The sequence below is a fragment of the Phascolarctos cinereus genome, unplaced genomic scaffold (genome assembly GCF_003287225.1).
Source record: "Phascolarctos cinereus isolate Bilbo 61053 unplaced genomic scaffold, phaCin_HiC Scaffold_1;HRSCAF=81, whole genome shotgun sequence".
NCBI lineage: Eukaryota > Metazoa > Chordata > Mammalia > Diprotodontia > Phascolarctidae > Phascolarctos > Phascolarctos cinereus.
In genome coordinates this window covers 70,145,265-70,168,779 of record NW_027555514.1, presented here as the reverse complement: position 1 = coordinate 70,168,779, position 23,515 = coordinate 70,145,265, and the positions used below count along the sequence as shown (strand labels likewise).

The following is a 23,515-nucleotide window of genomic DNA, read 5'->3' as shown; positions in this document are numbered from 1 at the left end:
GTCATCCTGACTCCAGGCCCAGTACTCTGTCCTTTGAGCTACATAGCTGCCTCAGGCCAAATCTCAAACTCTCCAGTGTCATTGTTTTGTGTAAATAGTATCTATTCAGTTTAACCATGTGTCTTATATAAACTTTGAGGTTGTATTTACATAATGTCCTAACTCCCAGGAGGTAATTTCAATGGAGTGGAATAAATCCAAGTTACTGATTATTTGGCATTTCAAAGTCAAGGAAACAACTGATTCATTGAATGATCTGGTCACTTTTGGACTATTTATCATTTGGTATCACTGGTATCACTTAGATGTGAATTCTTATATTCAAAAGCAAAGATTTGTACATGTATTCTTCAGGAAAATGGCATTATGAGCCTTTTTTACTTTTTTATCTTATAATTAATTATTTTTTATCATTTTATAAAGGACTATATTTAGCTGGAATCATTTGGGACATTCTTTTGGGGAGGCTGTTCCACTAGGTCTTCAAATCCCCTGATAAAATTGAAACGAAGAAAAGGAAATGTGATATACAAAATTTCACCCTGTTGATGAGAGCTGGGGAAAATAAGACTGAAATTAGTTCATCCTTGAAATGAACATTGCTGGTTCCCTGACCTTCCCCTCATTGTTTATTTCATGTAAAGTATGCACCCTTCATCTTTTTGAGAAATCTGATTTAATCAAAAGTAAGGTCCCATTGTTGAAAAGCCAGTCCTATTGCTCATTAACTTATCTTTTCACAGGAAAAACAGTATAAAGTTTCCATTTCTGTAACCTAAACAACAAACATGTTAATAGCTATCAATTACCAACCACTTCCATGTCTTAGAACCAATGAGAAAGCAAGGCTGAGGGTTCCACATCTGTTTTGGGTGAAAGGCTGTTCCTGTCTGTGGTCTTTAAAATTTAAAGAACTTCTGTTATTATACAATTGGGAATCCTCAGGGACTAAAATGTTAATGAAATCCATAGCATGCACAGATTTTATGATAGCAGTTTCAAGACATCCCTTCACAAAGGATTGCTGATTTCTGCCATGGCAGTAATAATCATACCTTTTACAGAGTGAATTAATGTTCACGTTTAGGACCAATAGTTACGTTTATGCAATGTGTAATGTTACACATGAAATCCTTAAGTTTAAATACCCTTCACATCTTGATTTGAAAGGCCCAGATCAAAAAAAGTACATTCCTCCTAAAACTATGCATGCTGTTTTCTTTTTAATAAATTATTTTCAATGATCAAACTTCTGTTTTTTCTCCTTTCTTCCTCCACTCCTCCACTGAAAAGCAAGCAAGAGCAAAAGATAGAAACAAAGAAGGAAGGAAAGAAAGGAAGGAAAGAAAGGAAGGAAGGAAGGAAGGAAGGAAGGAAAAGGAAGGAAGGAAGGAAGGAAGGAAGGAAGGAAGGAAGGAAGGGCCATTGTATTATATAACCATAGTATTACAAAACAATATTGGCCACATCCAAAAATGCATTTTTCTCTCTGCATGTTAATCCATCATCTTACTGCCATAAATTAGACCTTTAGAGTCATGGCTGATTACTTCATTGATTGGAGTTCTTAAGCCTTTCAAAATGCATTTTTACATTATTAATGTTACGGTATAAATTGTTCTGTAACAATTTATTGTCACTGGTTCTGCTCACTTCACTCAGCATCCTAACAGATGCTAACCAGCCTTGTCTTGCTGCTCTCCAAGAGGCAAAAGAGAGAAGTGTATACCTAAGGCCTGAAAGCCCTGATTTGGTATGTGGTCCTCAAACATTTCATGCCCTGAAACTAAAAATCCTTCCTTATAGCATTAAGAATGTTCATAAGGGACATTTGAATAAAATGAGAGAGTGCTACATGATCCATGACAAAACTGAATGCACTTGTGGGTTCTCGCCTGTCTTTTGCTTATATATACTTCTCTCCTTCACCTTCTAACCTATCACCACTTCTCATTAATATCATTGAATCCCATGAACAAAAAGGGTGGAGGGAGGGGGGCTTGGGTTCGGGACGGAGGAATGGATTTAGTAGCAATGCCTTATAAATTCTAATAGCGTGTTTTAATTAAAATACTTCATGTATAGTTTTAATTATGTAGAACAGAGAATTCATTCTAGACTAAAAGCTCTTGAGTTAATTCTGTATTATTGTGTATCTATTTGTGTGTTTTGAATATATTTCTCAATCTCTTTTTCCCTGGAGAAAAAACTGTCATAGTATTCTCCTCTCAATGATTCCACTTGAGAGAAAAAAAAAATCATAGTTGGAAAAAAATTCCGTCTTTCGGTTCTTTTTCTTTTAATTTCTTAATACATCATGGGGACCTATCATCAAAATCAATAAATAGTTCCACAGTTCCTTTATTCTTTTAATAAGCCTTTTAATAAATCTTAATTCCTGGACCTTCCAACTCACAAGATTCTGTGATTCTTTAGAAATACCTATACTCTTTCATTTGGTATTGTGGGCTTTCAGAAGTTTAAAAAAACCTTTTTTTTAAATTAAAAATTCCTTAAAATACATTTGGTGTTTCTATTGAGTGGTATATGACTCCAATTTTATTTTATAAACAGATTTCCCCTATCCTTTCCTCCTCCCTCATATCAAGTTTTACCATCCAAGTTTTATCTTACTATTTCACACTGAAAATTTATTCATGTTTTTCTTTTGAGTTAATTTGTCAGGAAGCATATCAACCTAAGGTGAGATAAGATGAAACCCTCCACTTAAAAAAATCATCTTTTCATTGCCTTTTCCATTTTAGAAAGAGAGTCAGGCTGCAAATCCTGCCCATGACACTTACTAGTTTTGTGATTTTGGGCAAGTCACTTCTCTGTAAAAATGGACCTCATTTTGCTTATCTGTAAAATGAAGACACTGAAGATGGGTTGCTGAGGTCTTTTCCAGCTCTAGAAATTAGATCCTTTGATCCTATGATCTGGATCATAGGCTTGGCTACCATGAAGTACTTAAGATTCTTAGTCTCCTTCAAAGCTAAACTCAAGGCCTAATTTCCCCCTCCACCCACCTTGTCCCACCCTCTAGTGCCTACCTCCAAGAAATGGCCTTGTGTTTACTTTGCATGTACTTATATTTAGTATATTTATATGTTTTATAAAAGTATTAAATAGATTTATTTTATATCAGTATGTACTCATATATAACATAATTGGATTTGTCCAATATATATTATGGTATATTACATATTTCAACTAGTATATGTAACATACGCTATAATATGCATACACACAAATATGTGTGTATGTATATGTATGTGTTATGTGTATATGTATATGTATATGCATGTATATAGGTATATAGGATGTCCCAAAACTCTTATTGCTGTTTTAAGCTATTAAAGCTTAGACACAAAAACAATGCTACCAAAGCTTAAAACTGTTCTAAGAGCTTTGGGACACACACTGCATATGTGTTATATGCATGTGTGTGCAGATTGTTGCATTCCCACATTAGAATACAAGATCTTTCAAGGGAAGGGCTGTTTCATTTGTGTCTTTGTGTGCCAGTGCCTAGCATGGTGCCAGCCCCATAATGTAGCAGGAGCTTAACAGATGCTTATTAATTGACAGGTTGATTGAACTCACCCAAAAGCGTAGCAGCTATCAGCTATTCCTTTTCCTTTTCCTTCTTCTGCCAGTCAAGTTAAATCTCAGCTCAGGTCATTTTATAGGTCATAACAGCAAACAAAACACTGTAAAAAGCTATATTTCTGTTCCAGATGTGTAGAAAGTCATGCATATTGCTCTTTTACCTTTGTAATTCTTGATAGGTTGGCACTGAGTCTATGGTGACAGAGGCTAAACCCCTTTTCGGTAGAAGAAATAGGCTGTGATGACCCAGACTAGCACTTGCGTGGGTAGATACAGGCAGAAGAAAACGGACAAAAGCAGAATAGCTTGCACATCATTGAAATGAAACACAAGGCTTATTATAGAGGTAAATGCTGGAAATGTGAGAATGAAAAGAGTGTAAAGAACAGGGAAGCTCTGATCTTGGCATTGAGTCATGTATGTAGGAGCATCAGCGAGGGTGACATATGAAAAACTGAAATGAAACAGTTGCCAGCCTGAATAAACAGATGAAGACAGGAAGTATATAAAAACCTGAGCAATCCAGGACCAAGTTACCAGTTAGTGAAGTCACTGATAGCTGTATTCACCTAGAAAAACACATCACCACTCCCCTCCAGTCCCCTAACATATATGCACATGTGTATGCACGTACATGAGTGCATGTACACACACTACCTATATCCCTAGCATTATGTCCAGTGGTTCCCAATATTTCATACATTCAGGGCCAATTTGCTAGAATTTGCTTAATCATAGCACGTGAATTATAGGAATTTATCCTTTGAAAAATCATTGCCATGTGAAGAAAAATCCATAAAGACATTTATTCATTTATAATGTTATTTCCACTAAGTTAGGATCAATGAAGGAAACAATAAATGAATTTTCTTCTAGAAAAGCAAATACTGAAGGCATTTTCCTCAAACCTTCCCCCTCTACAATTTATTGGGTTTGTTAAGGAGCAAGAAATAATGTAAAAGGTACAGGAATGAATGCCTTTTTTGGTCCAAATATTTCCTGAAATTTGGCATTGATCAAGAATTTCCATAATAAAAGTGAGTTCCTATAGTTGAATTATAATGTTTTGCTGGAGGGTCTACCCAAGTATTTGCTTGTTTATCTACCTTAAAATGCCTTTCCCAATATCTGGATATGAAATATGCATGAGTGCTCTTACAAAAATGCATATTAATTAAAGTCTCTGTCATAACCAACTAAGGTAGATTGTGACCCAGCTTATTAGACCCGTCATAAAGTATTGACACTTCTGTTCACTTTATTTCAATTCAATTCAACAAATATTTACTACTTTTTTTTTTTGCAAGATGCCATGGTAGAAATTGAAAATTTAACCAAAACAAAAAAAAAAAGAGGAAAGTCTCTAACGTCAAAAATGTTTACATTCTATTAGAGGATGTAACATATAAACATATAAGTAGATAGAAAATAATCTAAGGAGAAAGTACCAACAAGAAGAAATATTGGACAGCACTTCTTATAGGAGCAAATGAGCAGAACCTTCAAAGAATCTAAAAATTCCAAGGGGTAAGAAGATAGAATGTCAACAAGACGGAGTATTTAATGAGTGCTTACAATGTGCCAGGCCCCTGTGTTAAACACTGACTATATAGATACAAGTAAAAAGAACAGATAGTCCTTGACCTCAAGAAGCTTATATTCTAATTGGGGAAGATGAAACACAAGAACACGAAAGGGATGTGAAAGCCGGGGCAGGGGGGTGGCGGTGGCGGTGGGGGTGGAGATTAAAAAGAGGGAGGATACCTGTGGGAGTCATGGTGACAAAGTCCAAAGAATAAAAGGTGGTTGATCTAGGCCCTTCCACAAATGGAAGTTCTGGATGGCACACACCAACAGGTGAAGGGGCAGAGGTAGAAAGCCGCTGAATCTCAAGTTCAGGGAAGAGCAAGAGGGTCAACTAGGCCAAAATCTAAAGTGCATGAAGACAAGTAATGTTTGATCAGTTGAGCAAGGTAAGTGAAAGCCAGATTTCGAAGGGTTATAAATGTCAAGTTGAAGTACTTGTATTTCATCCTAGAAATCACTGGGAGCCACTAGAGATTCTCGAGCAGAGAACTGACCTGGTCAGATCTTTGCTTTAGGAAGATAATTTTGGCAGCTATGTAGAAGATACATTGAAGGGGGCAGAGATAGGATGAAGGGAGATCAATTAGGGGACTATTGTAATACACCAAGTAAGGTGTGATGAGAACCTAACTATGGTGGTAACCATATGACTATAAAGGAGATGAATATGACAGGTATTATAGAGGTAGACTCAATATTGAGAACTGATTAGACATGGAGGATGAGAAAGAGAGAAGAGTGGAAGATGGCTCTGAGATTGTGATCCTGGGAGACTAGAAAGATGGTGGTACCCTGAACGGAAGATAGGGAAGTTTGGATGAGGGGTAGATGACCTATTTATCCCCAGCTTTGAATCCAGAAAGTAAAACAATGATCAATCAACCAGTTAACCAAGAAGCATTTGTTAAGTGCCTACTGTATGCCAGGAGGCAAGGTGCTAGGAGCTGGGAATACAAATAAAAAGAATGTAGCAATCAATACACACACAAAAATAATCTTACATTCTAATAGAAGAGGGAAGAAGTACATATGGAAAAGACATGGAATAAAAATAATTAAATTAAATATAAATAAATGCAAATGTAGTTAAATACAAGCTCATTTGGAAGGGAAGATATTAACAGTCAGAGAGACCAGGACCTATCTGTTGTATCAGACACAGTTGACCACCCTGTCCTGACTCATCTCTGCTCTGGGTTTTTGTGACATTGCTCTCTCTTGCCTCACTTTTGACCTGTATACCACTCTACCAACACTGTTTGTTGGTTTATGGACTGATGCTAGAGGCCCTAGGGCAGGGGTGGGGAGTTTCTTGAGCAGGGGAGGGGCATGGTCAGATGCTTCAGGTCAAACAGTTATATGACCTACCTGAGAATGTTGGCCTGAGGAAAGTGCTTTGGAAAATGCTAAGCACAAGAGTGATGGGAGTTATCACAATGGATTTTAGAGTGCAGCTGTCTTCCTCCAAACACAGACTAGGCATTGCTTTCTCCCCCCTTCCCCCACCCACCCACCCACCCCCCACCATCCCAGGCTACAAAACATCAAGACATGTCCTCATTCCAAATTATATTATTAGGGAGTTAGTTTTTAAAAGAGCATGATTTCAGGGTGTGTGTGTGTGTGTGTGTGTGTGTGTGTGTGTGTGTGTGTTGCTTTTAATTCTTTAAGCATAATCTTCAAAAAGAGTGAGTGTAAACTTCTCGGCTGAATAGCAAACAAAGCTTCCACGAGGGAAAATCTAATAGACCAAACATTAAAAGAGGAGGCTCATTTCATCTGTTCTCAAGAACAATTGACTTCTCTTCAGAGACTGGCTGTTTATACATAATTTCTGGCAACCAGCTGTACCTAGGTAGCCTGTTTTTTCTCTTCTTTGGGGTCTCCAGGGTTGGATTCATTGTGACCCCAGGTGTAGTGGCAGACTTTAATCTGAGTAATCTGTAATACTGGATGAATGTGTTTTCTAGAAATGTACCTGCATATACACACGGGTCTTCAGTCAGCAAATAAAATTCTCATTAACAATGGAAAGGCAACCTAGAGTTGGGGGGGCGGTGGAGGCAGTACATGGAAAATGGGTGTAAAAGGATGTTGTCAAAGTTCACAGGCCAAATGTCTGATCGAGACTGTTGCCCCATCTGTAAGTCTTTAGTTCCATAAATCCATCCTCATGTTTGTTTTTGAAACCAAGCTTGGGGGGGAGGAGTTATAGGCGTGACCTACTGTGAAACCCATAATAAATAAACCACTTTGTGTGTGCTGGGAAAGACAGGGGCTGTATGAGCACAAATATTTGTTTACCTTCAGTTATTTGGGAGTCTCGCCAACAGATCAGTTGAAACTTTTTTGTGCAGTAGCCAGGAACAGGCTTTTAAAAATGAAAGAAGATAGTCTGTGTTTCATTATTTAACATTTTTTTCTGGACCTTATATTTTTTTAAAGTACTTTAAAATCCCAGTGGACTATGAAGAAGATGTATGTGCCTCTATCTGCATCAGTGAACACCAGGGTTTGGAAAAGACTAGCTGATTTGTCTCCTTCCCAGTCCAACAGAAAATCACAATTAGAACTCAATACCCCTAAATCCTTTCACAATCCATGACTTTGCCCCCAATCCCCCCACACACAACCTATGCTATAGTGTATGACATCAAATATTTACTGTTGGAATGAATTTTTTATCAAGGTACTTGAAAAAGATGAAACAAATATGGGGGGAGGAGTCTAAGAATAAAGATGAATTGACAGGCTGGTAAATTCCATGTTTGAGGGTGGAAAAAAGCAAAGTAGGAGAAGAATTGCTAAAGGGAATTTGAGTGAAGCATTAAAATTATGATGGGTATGGTGAAAACTAATGGGTTCTTTTTTATACACTATCTATTGGGACAAATTTAGGGGGAAGACACATTTGTGAGTTAGTGGTGGGTCAATTAAGACACAAATAAAAAGAAATACTTCTTCACACAGCATGAAGCTAAGCAGTGAAACATTACAACTACAGACTCTAGAGTCAAGTAGTGGATTTTTAAAGGGTTGGAAATTTTATGACCGATTATAGTATTTGCAGTTACAAATGCCAAGATAAGAATTATCAGATCCCTTGCTTGGGGGCACACAGTGATTGCCAAAGGATTTTTCATCCCTTGTTCAATGTTGTACTGTTGGATTGAATTGGGGTGGGGGGCAAGGGGTGGCAGAGAGGGCTAGAGGGAAGTTCCATTATATGCTAGTAAAGTCAGAACTCCATAATAGCCACAATCTGAGTAACTCAGGCAGAACTAACTCTGGCCAAAATTACTCAAATGACTTAGCAAGAATAGAGGTTGGTCAAATTAGAATGTTTTCTATTTGAATAGTGCTTTATACCTTTTACATCCATTATCTCATTTGAACCTCACAATGACTCTAAGAAATAGGTACAGCAGGCATTATTGCCATTTTACTGATGAGGTTGAGAAAGTCCTGGTCAATTGTTAACCCTCTGCATCCACATTTCTTCCATCTGAAAAGAATGTAGAGATTTTTAGCTCTTACTGTGATAAGATATGGGCTGAATCTGTGATTTTCACTGGTAGAACAGATTCTCACATGAGAAAACTCTTTCTACCATTACAAGTTGGCACTTCCTATAACCTATGATTAGAAAGTTTTCCAGAACAGTAAGAAAGAGGTCAAGTGGTTTGCCTGGGGTCACGTTTTCAGTATGAGTCAGGGGAGGAACTTTAACGAAGATCTTCCTGGCTATAAGGTTAGTTCTCTATCTACTGTGCCTCATTGCCTCTCAGGAGCTCTATAACTGAGGGCTGTTGTGTAGATTTATGTAAATCAGATCAAAAGCAGTAGAAAAAGTGAAGTACTATTTGTGGGGCTTCAGAGACAACAGCTCCTGGAATACAGGCATTTTTTTTCCGAGGCTCCATCCTCCTCCTTCTCTTCTATACTCTCTCCCTTGGCAATCTCAATCAAATACCATGACTTCAACTCTCTCCTCTAAGTAGACATTTCCTAAATCTATATGTCTAGAAAGTTCTCTGGCATGTGACAGTAGACCTTAAACCCAACATGTCCTAAAGCCAGCCGTCTTCCCGCTCCAAACTGGCTCCTCTTCTCTCCCCTACCACTATTGGTGACACCACTTTCTCCAAGTCACCAAGTCACCCAGTCCTGAAATCTAGAGTCCATTTGGGTTACTGCTTCTGCTTTGCCCACATCCAGTCAGTCAAATCATAGGATCATAGATTACAAGCTTGAGAAGACATTAGAGACCACCCTAGTTCCTCCCTCATTTTACAGAGGAGGATGGTTAAGTGATTTGCCCACCATGGTCGCCTAGGCAGTAAGCTGCAGGGCCAGGATGCAAACCCAGATCCCTGACACGATTATATCCCTTAACAAACTGTAAGGTCACTCTGAGCAAGGATCACGGTTTATTCAATTGCATTATCTTCCTCACAATGCCTTGCAAAGAGTAGGCACTCAATATGTATTTCTTGAATGAATGAATGATCATTTCTCCTACTTGTCCCTACTTCCTTTCCTTTTGACAAAGCCAGGTAACAAGAGCCAAAGACTTGCACACACTAACTGCTTCAGTGTATCTGACAGGCTTTGCTAGCCTGGATGCTTAAAACCATATCTCAGTAAGCAGCTGTGTCTCTTCCACATGTCCCTGTGATGTTTACAAGGCCTACTTACCTCTAATTGGCCACTCTTGGTGTGTTGTTTTTCCCTTTAGTTCTGAGTGCAGAACTCTCTTTGCCTTTAATAGGGGTTATGCATAAAAGGAAGCTCTTGTTAGTATCGGACCCAGAGTAATAGGACGAGGCCATTATCTAGGAAGAAACAAGCCAGGACTTTCACATAAAGCATTTGACTGGGAGACTTTGAAGGCTTGTTGCACATTTATATGTATCTGAAGCTTGTTAAATTTTTTTTAAAAAAAAACCATAGTATAATTATTTTCTTCTCTTAGAGACCCAGCAGTTTGGTAATTGCTGCTATGCAGTTTTTTCAGTTAAACAAATTCTTAATCAAGCTTGCAGGGGTTATATTCGGTCTGTTCAGAATACTTGTCCTCTTTCCAGATGAGAGGATTAAGCTTAGATTTAAAATTAAATGTAAATTGCAAATAAGTATTCAAAAAATGTTAATTAAAAGTATTAAGTTCCTGAATCATTTATTGCTCTGTGAGGGCTTCTAAGTATCTTAGTCAGAAAAAGGACTATTCAAATATCCCCTTTCGACCATACTATTATGCATACCTTAGGTATAGCCATCTGCAAGTTAATATAGTATTGAAGCAAAGGATTTCATGTTAAAGGCAAAAATATTTTATGAGTAGTTATACTTCTTGAAGACATAAAACAATCTTTTCCAAAGCACGGGGATTTAATCAGTCTTTCTGTTCAATGCTGCACAGAGGTTTCAAATTGCCTCTGTTGCTGATTACTTAGATCCTGGAGTCCATAGAAACCCCAGTACTATTACATTTTCTCCCATTTTGTTATCAGAATTTATTGTATCTTGGTGTTCAGGTTTTATACGTTTATTAAGTAAGAGATGAATTAGAATAAAGCATTTGTCTGATTTTTCTGACTGCAATTATATTACTCCCAGAAATATGGAAGGGGGTGGGGTGGAGGGAACCCCTTCAGGTAAAGGAGTGAATTGAATTTTTGAAGACTCTTTTCTCTATGGTATTTGCCTTAAATGCGCTCCATGAAATACAGTGAATGTATTGCAGGGTGTTGTCGCCGTCCCCCGATACACTGCCTTCAAACCAAAGTCCTTTCAAAGCTTACTGCTATAAATATCACACTGAACTAATGGGGACTAGTGGTAGGACGCCTCCACCCCAGGAACAACATTCTTCTCTTTCACATTTGATCTTTATGGCTTCCATATTGGAGTGATTTGGGTAGCTGAATTCTGGAAATGTCTCAAGTTGAAATGCTAGTGTATTAACCTGCTGCCCCGAGTCCGTTTTGTTTCTTTTTGCCAGTGTAATGCTTGCCAATTTTAACAACTACAGCAGATTTTACTATTCAAACAGAACCAGATGGAACACCAGTTCAAAGAACATGTCAGAATTAAATATTTCTTTTTTAATTAGTCGCTTCTGATTTATGCAAAAAAATTGCCATAAAAGTGAGAGAACGTGCCATGAAAAAGCATTATCTCCTTTTATCTGTCAGAAAGAGAGGGGGTCATCTTTTGGGGGGACTTTATTTTCTTTACTCTTTCTCTCTCTTTGAGGTTAGCACAGGGACAGTCAACAAGGCTTCTTTGCCCCATGAGTCTATATTCTCTTATTAGTACCCAGATGTCATTCAAAATAGTCATTTCAGCCCTCTCTGTAGGAACATTCATCTGTGCAGTTACTTGGGATTGGTTCAGTACTACCCAAGACTTTCTTGCAACCAATGATTTGTTCCCTACTAGCAAAGGTTTGTGTTTATCTAGCTGGGACAAAGTGTCCAGTCCGGAGAGTTAAGATCATAAGGCACTGAATGAGGTCTGACATTGTATTTTTCTTGTTCTTTGGTGATTTTACTTTTCGATGATCCAGATTTTTAAAAAATAGATACGTTTAGCATCATATATTAGAGACAAAATGGGTCCTTAGAGACCACTGAGTCAAACCTCATTATTTTACAAATGGGCCAACTCAGGCACAGAAAGATTATTTGATTTGCCAGGGTCACATAGTTAATCAATGTCTGAGACAGTATTTGAACTCAGTTCTTTCGGATTCCAAGTCCAGCACTCTACTATTCCATTGTTTATGTTTTTCCCAATGAACCATGGACACCATTTTGCTTTTCAACAGCAAACCTAAAACATTTGTAGACATTTCCTTCTCTAGTGATGATATAGTTTAAAACAAAACAAAATCTATACATGGTTACAGTAATTATAACTTATGTTCTATTCTGGATAACTACCAAAATCCCTCATTCCCATGCTGGGGATGAGAAGTGGGTGGGAACGGCTAGCAGAGTTCATTATTATTTGCCAAGGAAATCAGAATGGTCTTCCTGACAACAAAGTTAAGAATGAACAACTCATCAGAGCAACATGGTAACAGATTGGAGAAATATTTAAAGGAAAAGTGAATTATTGGCACTAAAACTTAAGGTGGACATCATGATCCAAGATAGTCAGTGTTAAAAGTATATGGTGCTCAAGAAAAAAATAAAATAAAAACACAAATCTCAGATGCTGTGAATTAGGGTATGAGATCCCAGAATAGCAAAAATTCTCAAAGGTTAGGCCTTTATCAGAAACCATGTGATTTATCTAAGGAAATGAGACAATTGCCTAAAAATATTTACTTTGGGCTGTGGTGTCAAGTGATGAATTGAGCAGTCCTTTGAGTCACAAGAGAAGTTCTAAACAAATCCTACACACACACACACACACACACACACACACACACACACACACAAAATCTTCCTGTTTTTAATCAGCCCCCAGCCCTTTGTCCTTTATTTTCTCAGCCTTGTTGATAGACCTGCAGCAGGAGTGTTAAAAATGGGTAACTGCTCCCTTGCCAATGCAAGCTCGATGGGCAGTATTTTATCGAGCAAGACAGATTTTCATTTTGGAAATAAGGCTTGCTCCATTCTGACATGACCAATAGCTAGTTACGTATTATTATGGGAGGCAATGATATTCATTTCATGGCTCGCAGGCTGCATGCTGGTGTTTAACCACCAGTTTGCAAAGATTTGCTATATGATTTACTCTACAATGCCAAGTGTGTTTCTTTGTCCCAAAGTGATTCCAGGTAAAATGTGTGTGCCTCTCCTTGTTTCTCTTTATCTTGGGAATGCATTTCCTGTCATTACTAAGACAATGCCATAGCAATAATGTACACTTTTATTGTATATGAAAAGGCATCCTACAATAAAAAGCAAGTCAGTAGAGGTCAGACAGCCCATGGTAATGCTACAGCAGAGTGCCTTCCCTGGAATCGCTGCAAGTAGCCTGATAAAGTAAGCAAGAACAGCTGTTTTCTTTTAATAGGGCAATGTTTCTCCCACACCCAAAATGAGATGCTTGGGATTTCCCCATTTTTTGTCTACTGTCCACTAAGGGCTATTCGATTACTGTTGATTACAGTGATGATAGGATACTGACAAAGATTCCATCTTCCAAAGTGCTATTCAATACTGGCATTGGGAACCATGCACCTTGTCTGGTCAGCAGTGTTTATAATATAAGTTCACTCACTGAGTGACCACCAGAACTCAACAGGAGTTTGATAAACTTCAGAAAAATAGTTTACATACCATCAGATAAGTACCAGATGTTTATGTTTGTCACACACACAAGAGTGAAACATCCAATAATTTTAGTGAATGCATTTGATGTTCAGTTCTGCATGTCCAGCCTCTCATCACCACATCCCCTCCCTATAAGTCTTAATCCAAAACAGAAGTACATCAGACTCAAATGTAAAATCACCACAATTTTTAAAATTAAAAATAAAGCAGCTGTAAAATGATAATATTCCTTTATAATGAGGACATTGTAACTAAAGAAAGACCAATTCAGTTTAGATAAGATGGGTTGCCCAATTTCTGTCATTGTCTGAAAGCAAGAATGAACATAGGGCAATCTTTAAAACTTTCCTGGACTATCCCTTTACCCTTTCCAGCTGCTATCCCATATAATGTGCCAATGATCTTCCCTTTTAGGATTGGAGTTCCATGAGAGCAAAGACTGAGAAGCCATGTTGAATACAGGCAACTGGCTCACTTAGTCATAGCTCTATAGTTAAGTAATTGATTGACTGATAAATAGCTGAACTAAACTGATTTATTGAAATGCTGGTTATTGTGGCATAAAGATAGCTAGATGAGATAGGCATTTAGCAATCTATTAACTAATATAAGGGTAGTAAAAATTATGTTCTTTGTGGTACTTATCACCATACTTTTTCAATATTTCAAAAGATCAATTGTCTGTATTTCCTTAACTGAAGAAGTATATAATCTTTAGTCAAAACATTTTTTTCATATGGTGGCCAATCTTCTATTAGCAACCTCCTCTGAAAGCAGCAAGGGGTAGTCCTCAAGACAAAAGATCTGCAATTCTTCTCCAACCGAGTACTCAAAGCCTTTCCAACTCAATAGTCCCTGCCCTAGCTTATACTCAAGCAATAGAGCTTTCCAAGGCTACCTCCCCTCCAAGATGCCACATCAAACTAGGTTTTTTTAGATGCTTAAATAATAGATTAAATGAGAGAGCATGTCTAAAGTGTCTTACAAACCTTAAAGTTCTATATAAGTCCTAGGAATTATTAGTAAACAATAATTAAAGCTGTAAGACAGGATGGATAGGGCATTGCATCTCATCACTGTTATTCATGCATGACCCCAATGAAGAAATATGTAAAGATACATCCTCCCACTCCTATACAGAAGTGGGAAATCTGTATGTGTGAAACATCGCATATATTGCCAGATTTTTTTTTCCATTTAATTGGCTGTTTTTGCTGATCTGTTTTCTCTTCTTCCTCTTTCTTTTTTTTTCTTTTAAAAATATTCTCTCTTTCATGAGATGGGTGTCTGGGATACATAGGAAAAACTCAAGTGATGATACCAATAAAACACAGGATAGCAATAAGAATTTATGTAAAAAAAAAAAAAACTCAGTCCTTCTGGAGGTGAAAAGATTTTTCCAAAACGTACACCAATGATACAACACTTATGAAAATGAAAGTTTACTATCTTCTCTCTCTACTTTAGAGAATTCATAAACCAGATATAGAATGGCTGGGGGGGGGGAATTTCAAGATACAGCTACTTAGAAATTTTGCCATCCTGTGCAGTTGGTGTGCTGGTGATACTCTAGTTACTACCAAATAGTCAGTACAACAGTCTACAATCCCTCCCCAATCATTCTGTAAGGCTGTCCTTCTTTACTGAGCCCCATTGCAGTAAAGTTAAAAGGAAAATTAAGTTAAATTCCAAGGACTGCAAAGTGGTAAATAGAAGCTATGTAGCTGGTTGGTGAACCCAGCCTTAAGGTACACCAGGATTGATTGAAAGTTTAAAGAGGAGTTGTCAAATTATACTTTATGATTGCTCGCCATTTTTTGTTGTTGTTGACTTAAAACACACATATAAGGTTCTTTGGAAGCATTGCTGTTAGCATGTGCTTACAGGAACTTAATGTTTGGGTCTTTTGACATCTACTGCTTTGACTTTTGGATACCAACAGTCAAGTATTTCTTACTTCCAAAATGACTAGGTTCCTAGTGTCTAGGTCTTTCTTAGGGATAATTGCATGACCTTTTTTTTTTTTTGGAGGGGGGTGGTGTGAGGAAGAGAGATTGTGGGAGAAGGGACAAGGGTGAGGGGGAGAATTAAGCTTTCTTGTAAGAATTTTACTTTATAGAAAATTATCCCTAGATACACAAAGGACCATGTTCAATCCTGTTCTAAAATTCCTAACTTTCAGCACTCAGTAACTGCTTTGCCTCTAGCTTGGCCCTTAATAAATATTTGTTGAATGGACTAATGTTTGTTGCTTGCTACAGTAAATAATTATTTTTACTTCCCATTCCTTCCCTTTTGCTCAGTCCAGACTCTAAAACTCATTGTTGTTAGTTTCCTAAGAGATAAGTTGTGTGCTAAAGTTGCTCTCCTTTTTCTCCTAAAGTTGGAACAAATGTAGGAAGCAGAGATTGTACACCTTTAAAATCTTTAGAGTGAGATGAAAGATAGTCTCCCATTGAAAATGAGATCCATCCTTTCTCAGTGAGGAGAAATTCTCGTGCTGCATAACTTTAAAACAACTTGTATGTGACATGGATATCGAAATAAAAGCCAGCCTGCCACAAATAAAAGATAATTCATTTTAGGTGAGAGCTTGTAACTTTTGCTGTTTTAACTATTTCAGCGACCTCCAGGGGGGGGAAAAAAAGGTAGAGCTTGAAATCCTCAGTCACCCTTTATTGCCAAGGCATTGCATAAAACGGAGATATTTCCAACATTCATGGCCTATAGCAGGGATTCGCAACCTTTATTTGTGTCATTAACTACTTAGGCAATCTGGTGAAGTCTATGGAGCTCTTCTCAGAAGAATTTTTGTTTTAATTTATCCAGTTCTGAGAGGGGAAGGTTGAAGTCCCTACCTATTCCCACTTGTAATTCGTTTAGCTTTTTCTTTATGATTTTGGATGCTATAGCATTTGGTGCATATAGGTTTAGTATTGATATTACTTCATTATCTGTGGTGCCTTTTATCATAATGTAGGTAGTTTCCCTGTTTATCTTTTAATTAAACCTATTTTAGCTTTAACTTTGTCTGAGATCATGATTGCTACTGCTGCTTTTTTTTACATCAGCTTAAACATAATAAATTCTGCTCTATCCCTTTATTTTTACTCTATGTGTATCATTTTTAAATGTGTTTCTTGTAAACAACATATTGTCAGATTCTAGTTTTTAATCCATTCTGCTATCCATTTCCATTTTTTGGATGAGTTCATTCCATCCACATTCTAAGTTATAATTAGTAGTTGTACATTCTTCTCCATCCTATTTTTCCTTGCTGTTGATCCTTCTCTCCCTCTCTTTTTACCCTATCCCTTCTCAGATGGAAGAGACCCTCCCTTATCCTCTCCCCTTACCTTCCTAATCTCTGATCTACCCACTCTTCTAAGAGTACGTCCCTTATTTTGTCCCTTTGCCCTCTTATTTCCTAACCACCACAGTAGCTTTCTATAGTCTGGTTCTTTCTCTTTTACTTACTGTTTTTTATTTGTTTGTTTTAGCAGCTTATTTCTTGGCTGCTAAGTTTGTACTAGGAGTCAGGCTCTACTCCTGAGACATAGGGGATAATATCTCAGGCTTCAGGTGTTTTGAGCTGCTGTTCTCTGAGCTCTGTCTGGAGACCTGACCTCAGGTACTCCTTTCCTCCCCTAAGCCACGTCTGTAATTTTGTCACCATAAAAGCTCTTACAACCTGAAGTCCCTCCTGTGGCTGCAAGCTTCAGCTCACCCCTTTGCCCTGGAGCCAAAACCAGGGATTCTGCTCTCCTGTGAGTGACCACAGCCACAGGGCCCAGTCTTCTGTCACTGCACTCATCCATGAGCTCACTCCTCCTTGCTCTCAGCCTCAGCCTAATACCATATCTAGTCAGCGCACCTACACCTGGATTCCAGCACCAGCAAAGGTTCTGCAGTTTTCCTCTGATCAGACCTCTGACCCCCACACTGTTCATGGGGTGTAAGTTCCTGAAGCTGAGGCTGTGGCCCCAACACAGATGCCCCCAGGACTTGTTTGTTGATTCAGTGGTTTCTGCCCAGAGGCATGTGCACTTCAGTGAGGCCAGACCACCACCCTAGGAGGTCAGGCCTTTCCTAACTTCCTCCCAAGTTGTCTTAGGCTGGCCAACTGCTTTCCCCCACCTCTTAATTATTTCTGATGTTCACTTTGAGACATTATTTTAAATTATTCATGGGGGAATTTGGGAGAGCTCGGTAATTTCCTGCCTTATTCTGCCATCTTTCCAGAATCTTCTTGGAGAATAATATTGTTAAGTGCACAAAATAGATAAGATTGAAAAGGAAACCAATTATGTGGAACATAGTTATCAAAATATTTTTACTAACAAGTTCATAGGCCCCAAGTTAAGGTCTCCTGGCCAACAGGAACTGGAAGGGTTAACTGAAGCTCTGTGAATTGGGATGTTATGCTATCACGGCTAGAGATCAAGATTCAGAAGGAGGCTGCTTTCTGAGGAAAATGGCATTCTAGTTTTTCCTCAATGGTTAATGTATTGTTGTAATGTTCTATACATCATAACTGGTTTTGATATTTAATTAAGGTTTTGTGCCAGAAATCTGGATTTCATTTCTTTAAAGTTTCTGCAAACAACTGAATGTAGAAATAAATGGAAAGCATTTAAAATAAAAAAGCAGATTCATTACTTTAAAAAATTTAAAAAAACCTGAACTTCTCCCTTATTTGTAGCAGCCCACTGACTGATTTGGTCTAAGATTAAGACAGTCAGATAGAGCAATGGATAGAGCACTGAACCTGGAGTCATAAAGACCTGAGTTCAAATTCTGACTCAGCCACTGACTAGCTTCATGACCCTGAACAAATCTGCTAACTTATTTCTGCTTCAGTTTCAACTATAAAATGGGAATGATAATAGCACCTACCTCCCCAGATAAAATTTGTAAAACACTTTGTAAATCTTACAGTGCTCATAAGTAATAGCTACAAATATTCCTATTTCTTAAGACTAGAAACAGAATTTTTAAATCAAAATCTGTGAAGATATTTAACTGCGACACTAGTTGAATATCAGAATTGAAAGGGACCTTAGAAATCACCCACTTTACTCATTTACAAGTGAGAAGGCACTCAGTAACAGCAAATGACTTATCCAAAGTCCCATAATCACCTAGTGGCAAAGCTGTTTCTAGGACTTGTGTCTCCAGACTCAGTCTAATGTCCTTTTCACAGTACAACAAAGAAAGAAGAACATGAAGAAAAAAAAATAGAAGCAAGGAGTGGTGGAAAGAGAGCTTAGAGTCAGGGGAGATTCAGGTTTTAATTTAATTTAATCTGATATTTCACAAGCTGTGTGACTGTGGGCAAGTCTTTGATTTCCAGGATCTTGAGTTTGCTCTTCTGTGGAATGAGAATAATACCAGCTCTATGGCCTACCTAAAGCATGGTTGCAAGGATCAAAAGAGATAATGTATGTACAGTGCTTTGCAAGCCTTGAAGCCTAACATAAATGTCGACTGTTACTACTAATGATCAGACCCTTGGAGTGAAGTCACCACTTGGTTGCAACTGCCATGCATTCAATTAATGGATCGCCAAGTGTAATCCATAGAGGTCTTAGGACTGATCCAGAACTCCAGTGTGCGATGTGTCAATGGGAGGAAAAGACAAGACCACTTACTAAGAGAAGCTTCTTTGTCTGAAATTCACTAGCTAGGCAGTTCTTGCAGTCTGGTGCCATAGTTGATTGCTTACATAAGATGGAAGGGAGAAAGATGAAGGAAATGTAAAGAAACTCTGAAAGCTTTGCTTTCTCTTTATCCCCAGCCTCATGCCCAAGCACAAATCTACACCCCTACTTCATCACCCCTTCCAAAGCCTTGCTATTGCTTTGTCTGGTACCTCATTTTTGAAAGGAAGCAAAATGCTGCCTAGTGATTGAGAATGAAATTGGGTCAGATAAAAGTCTCTGTTCCATTCCAGCCAAACTAATGTCCAATGTATGACCTAGGGCAGGAGCTGAACCACTCTCTTTTAGTTTTCTCATTTGTAAAATGAATTATAATAAAGTGATGTCTAAAATGTACTTTGAGACACTCAGAAAATATAATTCTATTTGTAAGACATTCATAATATATTTATAAGGCATTCAGCTCCATTCTCCCCTATGCACCAGGAATCATGTATTCCTGTTTATAGAATTGACCAGAGGCTTCTCTTCCCCTGTCAGTGGGCAGAATCACCTGCCTCTGCCCAGCTCCTGTGTCCTTGAAACGCAGAAATGTAAAAAGAGGAAAGGTTTTAAGAGATAATTCTGGAGACCCGTAAGTTTTTTGTTTTTCAAAATGTTATGATCTAGAGAGGGATGTGTTTACTACTCTTCAGTGCTCTGGTCTGTGATTAACCATCAGCACTTTTTTCTGCCCTCCAACTGTGACCAGGACCCCTGCTCCTGTAGGGCCACAAACCCTGGCATGCTAGTGCACCTCCTTACCCTGGGACTGTGATCCAGGGTGGCAACCTGGAGTCCTGTCCTGAGTGCCAGCAGAGGGATCCCTGCAATCTCCTTCTGACCAGCTGTCAGTTCCCCTTACCGTCTGTGGGCTGAGAACTCCAAAAACTGCCACTGCTACTGTGCCCCAGCTACTTCAGTCACCCACAAGGCCTGCTGCTAATTTGCTGGGGTGGAATCTGCACTGGGGTGGCCTGTGCCAGCCTGCATTCCACTCTCACCTGGGTACAAGGGACCTTATCTGCCAATCTTCTAAGTTGTCTTAAGCTACAAATTTGTTTCAGGTGGGTTCTGCCACTACAGAATTTGTTTTAATACCTAGTTGTTTGAAGGGGAAATTTGGGAGAGTTCAGGCAAGTCCCTGCCTTTTTTCTGCCAATTTGGCTCCGCCCCCCAATAGGAAGGATTTTTCAAAAACTGTACCCATGCCCCAGGAAGAATTTGGAGATCTCTTCCTACTCCAGTGGGGCAGAGATTATCATTCTTAGTCAGTGGGTAAAAATTTATTAAGTGCCTACTTGTGTGCTGGGCACTGTGCTAAGCAATGGAGATAAAAAGAAAGGCAAAAGATAGTCCTTGCTCTCGTGGAGCTTACAGTCTGATGAGAGAGTCAACCTGCAAACAGCTGTGTACAAACAAGATATATACAGGATAAAATAGAAATAATCAACAAAGGGAAGACACTAGACTTAAGGGGGAGCAGGAGAGACTTCCAGGGGACGGTGTAATTTTAGATAGGACAAATTCTCCCCATAAAAAGCAGCCCCTTGTGCCCCTCCCTCCATCAGCTTGAATCCATTTTGTATTACATGTTATCTCCCAGAACATAAGCTTCTGTATAGCAGGGACTGCTTTACTTTTCCTTTGTATTTTCAGTGTCTAGTACAGAACCTAGCACATAGTAGCTTGCTTAATAAATGCTTATGGTTTGAATGACTGAAAAAATTTTTTAAAACCATTTAATGAGTGCATTCTGATTGTCACTAAGGTGTATGACTTCAGTTACTTTTCTTCATATCTCTGTGCCTTTGGGCTAAAAAGAATAATAGTAATAATAATAATAATAATAATAAACATTTATATATTCTTAGTATATGCCAGGCACTGTGCTAAGTACTTTACAATGATTATCTCTCTTCCAGCTTGAAACCTATGATCTTATGAATGCAAAGGAATATTTAAGGTGTTAGGAGTTTAGCTAGCTCACCCTACCCTCATGGGGCTTACAGTCTAGTAGATCTATAAGCCCTCATTATATATGACTAAACCTCAGAGAATATGGTTCATTTCAGTTCATTACCTTGTGAATCACTATGTATTGACCATAATATGCTGAAATAGCCTATGCTTTCTTTCTGCCACAGGTTGACCTGGGCCTTCTCCGTTTTGTCTCTGCTATTGGGACACAGGGAGCCATATCAAAAGAAACTAAGAAAGAGTACTACGTCAAGACTTACCGAGTGGATATTAGTTCCAATGGTGAAGACTGGATCACCATAAAAGAAGGGAACAAACCAACTGTAAGCTTGGCTGCCATCCCTTTCACTGATTGGGGTTTTATTTTAGTTTGTTTTGTTTTGAGTAGTCAATTTGCATCTCATTTCTTTTTTTCTTAGACCTGGTTTTATTCTTTTAACTGACTTCAAATGAAAAGTGCAGTTAGAAACTCGAGCTGGACCCACATGCCTCACTTTCCTAGTTTTAGAAACAAAATGGAAATTATTCAGTCTTCCAAGAAAAGTCAATACTAGCTAGATTAAATATCACACTTGACTCACTTTAAATATCCCACCGAGGCATAGATTGTATATGAAATAAATAATGTTTTCTTGGAACCTTGAGAAGCATATTATTTCCCATTTTCCTTCATTCCTTTTTATGATTTCTCCCTCCCTCCTCTATAACTAAATAACTTTTAAGAAAACTTTTTATCTAGCCAGTGCATCTTGCAAGCCAATCTATAGTTTTTGACTGCTTCTCATGAGAACTAAGAGAAATGAGGGTCATTCATCCAGTCCGTGTAGAATTTACATGCTGTCCCTTTAGGGTTCCCAACGCGGAGGCAGGATCTTGCTAGGTCTCTTGGGCTCTCTGCACTAATTCATTTGGACTTGGGGAATGTTCTGGGGTAAACAGCTTACTTGAAATTATGCTTGCCTTGATTTACTAACCCAAAGATTTCTGGGAACTCGTATTTATCGATTGCCAAGAATTAAGAGCTTGTCCTTGGGGGCAGAATAAATCACCAGGAGAAGAGAAATACAGAAACTCAAATCTAGGTATTGTGAAATCATGAATATGTAAGGAGTGGGCATAATAATAATAAATAGTCATAATAATAATAGCTAGAATTCATATAGTATTTTAAGATTTACTAAGCACTTTACATATTCTCTCATCTGATCATCAGAACAATCCTGTGCTGTAAAAGCTATTACTATACCTCTTTTACAGATGAGGAAACTGAGGCTCAGAGAAATTAAGTGACTTGCCCAGAACTGCATAGCTATTGTCTAGGGAAGGATTTGAACTCAGATCTTCCTGATTCCAAATCTAACACTCTTTATCTACCACTCCATCTAGCTGCCCAAAACGGCTACCTTGACTCTGTTTCTCTTTCAAACTCCAACGGACTGAGTAATCTTCACATGTGGAAGGAGAGAGAAGAGAATATTTCTCAATGCATGGCAGGAGAAAAGCTTTTTTAATACCCCTTCTGAAGTATCATTAGCAAAATTTTTCTTGGAGGGCTGATATGCAAGCAGCAGGACTGTATATAGTACTCATGCAACCACTGTCTTTGTCGGGCATGCGTCTTTTCAGACCAGAGGAATACATAGAACTCCCCATGAGGGAGTGAGGAAGACAGGAAAAAAACAATTTCTCCCCAGGCACCATGAATGTGTATAAGGAATCAACCTGGTCAGCAAAGAAAGAAAACAGTTCAGAATCTCCTGACTTGATGGAATATTCTTGGTTTAGAAAGCCCTTTTTAGAAGTCGCGACACAAGATAAAAAAGATATAGCTAAAGAAGAAGATACACAGTGAAAAGACAAAAACCAGAGAGGGTGAGAACCATGCCTGAGTAACTGAGCTCAGGTTTCTCTTTAAAACACAGTTCTGTCCATAAACTTTGTGCTATTTGTCTGAAGACAATTTTTTTAGAAATTCTCTTTCTTTTAGCTGGTATTTATAATTCCAGCACTGAGTACAGTGGCTGGCGCATAGTAAGTGCTTTAAAAATTCTCATTTTCTTCCTTCCCATTCCTCAATGAGTGTCCTCCTATCCCCAAATAAAAGAGAGTTGGCTTCCTGGGTATATTTGAATTGGTGCTCCCATGGTACTAGGTCCATTTTGGAGGAGTTGCCCAACTAAAGGATTTCAGAGACAACAGAATAGTGATTCTGATGAAGCATGTTGCTGAGCCACACCAAGTCTGAATGTATTCCAAATGTCCCTCTTCATTACCTTTGTCCTTTTCAACATCTCTGGTAAAATCCCTCTCTTGACTGCCCTCCTCTTCCTCAGTTAACCTCAAGTA

At 38.3% G+C, this 23,515-nt stretch overlaps 1 protein-coding gene across 8 annotated transcripts in view; it reads left to right on the top strand.

The window, feature by feature from the left end:
- NRP1 (neuropilin 1) overlaps window positions 1-23,515 on the top strand; it is a 182,639-nt gene that overhangs the window by 104,579 nt on the left and 54,545 nt on the right. For all 8 annotated transcript variants that reach the window (XM_020990447.2, XM_078152238.1, XM_078152226.1 and 5 more), the window contains one exon: window positions 21,337-21,492. In XM_020990447.2, the coding sequence (XP_020846106.1) occupies window positions 21,337-21,492 (156 nt within the window). The remainder of the gene's footprint in view (window positions 1-21,336; window positions 21,493-23,515) is intronic.